Source organism: Emiliania huxleyi (assembly GCF_000372725.1).
Source record: "Emiliania huxleyi CCMP1516 unplaced genomic scaffold EMIHUscaffold_433, whole genome shotgun sequence".
NCBI lineage: Eukaryota > Haptophyta > Isochrysidales > Noelaerhabdaceae > Emiliania > Emiliania huxleyi.
Window position 1 is genome coordinate 10314 of NW_005198735.1, and position 3025 is coordinate 13338.

The following is a 3025-nucleotide window of genomic DNA, read 5'->3' on the forward strand; positions in this document are numbered from 1 at the left end:
CTTCCCGGAAGCTCCCGAGAATAGGTGGTGCCGTCGCTGCAGCGCGGCGGAGGCGGCGAGCTGCACGCCGCCGCGGCGCGGGGGCTGGTGGAGCGGGTCGTCGCTATCCTCGATGCAGACCCGCAGGCGGCGCCGCACTGGCGATAGATAGACGGGCAGTCTGCACCGCGATAGAATGAGAGTTGGACGGCCACACTGCGATAGACAGGTAGACGGACAGACAGGACTGCGATAGATGAAGACAGAAAGATAGATGGACAGTCTGGGCCCGTGTTAGGCGGTGCACGCTGCGACCGGCGAGGGCATGACGGCACTGATGGCGGCGGCGGCGACGGGGCAAGCGAAGGTGCTCGAGGTGCTGCTCGAGGCGGGCGCGGACCCGCAGGCGTCTGGCAATAACGGCGCATCCGCATCTCCCCCACATCTCCCCCACATCTCCCCACATCTCCCCCCAGGCGTCCGGCAATAACGGCGCATCCGCGCTGCACATCGCTGCCTCGCTTGGCCAGATGCAGGCTGTCGAGGCGCTGCTGGCGAGCGGGTGCGTCTCACACACACACACACACACACACACACACACACACACACACACACACACACACACACACACACACACACACACACACACACACATTCCGCCGCGTACGCGATCAGTGAGGCGCTGCTGGCGAGCAGGTCGACTACCCACATCTCCCCATCTCTCCCCCATCTCTCCCCCATCTCTCCCCCATCTCTCCCCCATCTCTCCCCCATCTCTCCCCCATCTCTCCCCCAGGTCGACTGAGGTCGACTACCCGCACCACTTCGCGAGGACGACGGCGCTGCACTTTGCCGCGGAGATGGGGCACGCGGGCGTTGTGCAGGCCGTCTGCGCCGCCCAACAATTCAATACTCTGAACTCTGAACCATTATTGGTTATTATTATTATGAGTAAGACGCGCTGGCCCTCTGCGCCGCCGGGGCAGAGATGTAGACTATGTACACTATGTTGTGTTGTGTTGTGCAGGCCCTCTGCGCCGCCGGGGCAGACTCGAACGCGCGCAAGAGCACCGGCAAGACCCCGCCGCACAGCGCTGCCGACTACGATCAAGACTCTCAAGAGAACACCGACAAGAGGCACAAGCGTAGGCGGGACCCCTCTGCACACGGCGGCAGACTGCGACCAGCCCGCCGCAGTCGCAGCGCTGCTCGCCCCTCCGTGCGCCGCCGACCATACTCTCCTCCTGAACGGCGGCACGACGCCGCTCTACCTCGTGCGTGCGGTTCCTTGTCTGATGGGCTATGATTAGTCACCAGGCGACACGACGCCGCTCTACCTGGCGGCGCAGCGGGGCTGGACTCGCGCGGCGGAGGAGCTGCTGACTCGTGGTGCCGACCCGAACTTAGTGATGCGGTCCGGCACCTTCTCGACCGCCGTGTCCGCCTAACACTTCACAATAGTTAAGCATTCGTGGACATTCTTAGGTCCGGCACCTTCTCGACCGCCGTGTCCGCCTAACACTTCACAATAGTTAAGCATTCGTGGACATTCTTAGGTCCGGCACCTTCTCGACCGCCGTGTCCGCCTAACACTTCACAATAGTTAAGCATTCGTGGACATTCTTAGGTCCGGCACCTTCTCGACCGCCGTGTCCGCCTAACATTTCACAATAGTTAAGCATTCGTGGACATTCTTAGGTCCGGCACCTTCTCGTCCGCCGTGTCTGTCCCGGGCGCGGCCGAGCCGCTCGCCTCAGGCGGCTTCTACGCCGCCAGGAACAGCAGCTGAGCGGGCGAACGGCGGGTGGGTGAGTCTCCAAGTCCTCACGGACTCGTTGGCAATGGCGATTAGGAACACGGAGCGGGCGAACGGCGCGACCGCGCTGCACGTGGCGGTGGAGAACGGGCACTACGCGACGGCGGAGTTGTTGCTCGAGCACGGCGCGCTGCAGCTCGGCTCTGAAGGGCAGACGGCACGCCCGTGATGTAGAGTGCTCACTGGAGCGCACTCCCCAGGCGCGCTGCAGCTCAACTCGATGGAGGGGACAACGCCGCTCATCACCGCGCTCCAGTACAAGCACCCGCACATCGCCGCGCGCCTCCTGGCGGCAGACCCGCCCCCCGACCTCACGGCTCGCGTGCCAGTCGACGGAGCGAGCGCGCTCTTCGTCGCCAGCGGCGAGGGGTACACGGATCTCGTGCGGGAGATGCTGCGGCTCGGGGCGCCGCCTGACCTTCCAAACAAGCACGGCGCCACCCCCCTCTCGCACGCCGCCTTGCGAGGCCACCTGCCGGTGTTGCGCTTGCTGCTCTCCGCCGGCGCGAGGGCGGACGGGGCCGCCGAGGGCGCCTCCGCCGCACTGGCGCCGCTGCACGCCGCCGTGTCGCGCGAAGGCAGGCTGCGGGGCAGAGGGCTCGCAGAGGCGGTGGCGGCGCTGCTGGCGGCGGGCGCGCCCTCCGACGCCCTCGCCTTGGGCGGGGCGTCGGAGCGGGGGGAGGTTGCCGCCGTGAGGCTGCTCCTCGCCGCCGCCGAGCCGGGCATCGCCAACCAGCCAGGGGGGCGGTCGGGCGCGACTGCGCTGATGAAGGGGTGCGCGGCCGGTAGCGCAGAGGATGGTTGCTAATGAGCAATGAGTAGCTGTTCCAACAGCAATGAGTACCTGCTCCTTTTCATTAGGTCCGTGGCCGGCAGCGCAGAGGTGGTTGCAGCATTGCTCGACGGGGGCGCGTCGGTCAACGCGACCGCTGGCGCTGCGATGAGCGGCGCCACGGCCCTCTACCTCGCTGCGCAGTACGGCCACGCCCACATCTGCCGGCTGCTGCTGCAGCGAGGGGCGTGGGCGACGTGAGCAGCGCCTCTTCACGGGCTGCGGCTGTGAACAGGCTGCTGCTGCGGCGAGGGGCGTGGGTGGACGCGCCGATCGCCGAGCTCCACGTCACCCCGCTCTTCGTCGCCGCCGAGCGAGGCGCTGTCGACGCGCTGGAGGCGGTCGGCAGCCTGCGCAGTAGCCTGTAGCTGGAGCCTGGGGCATCGTGACTATTCCCC

General features: G+C 66.5%; 2 protein-coding genes across 2 annotated transcripts; both read left to right on the forward strand.

The window, feature by feature from the left end:
* Positions 1–175: 175 nt before the first annotated feature.
* EMIHUDRAFT_244778 (hypothetical protein) lies at positions 176–1964 on the forward strand (the record flags this gene model as incomplete). The annotated part of the gene is made up of 7 exons (XM_005769045.1): positions 176–181; positions 278–355; positions 456–541; positions 812–866; positions 1007–1124; positions 1297–1393; positions 1832–1964. 7 exons carry the CDS (start codon positions 176–178, stop codon positions 1962–1964), a joined length of 573 nt encoding a protein of 190 aa, XP_005769102.1.
* A 51-nt stretch (positions 1965–2015) lies between these two features.
* EMIHUDRAFT_244779 (hypothetical protein) lies at positions 2016–2995 on the forward strand (the record flags this gene model as incomplete). The annotated part of the gene is made up of 3 exons (XM_005769046.1): positions 2016–2595; positions 2677–2824; positions 2863–2995. The coding sequence occupies 3 exons, from the start codon at positions 2016–2018 to the stop codon at positions 2993–2995; spliced, it is 861 nt and encodes a 286-aa protein (XP_005769103.1).
* Positions 2996–3025: the final 30 nt, after the last annotated feature.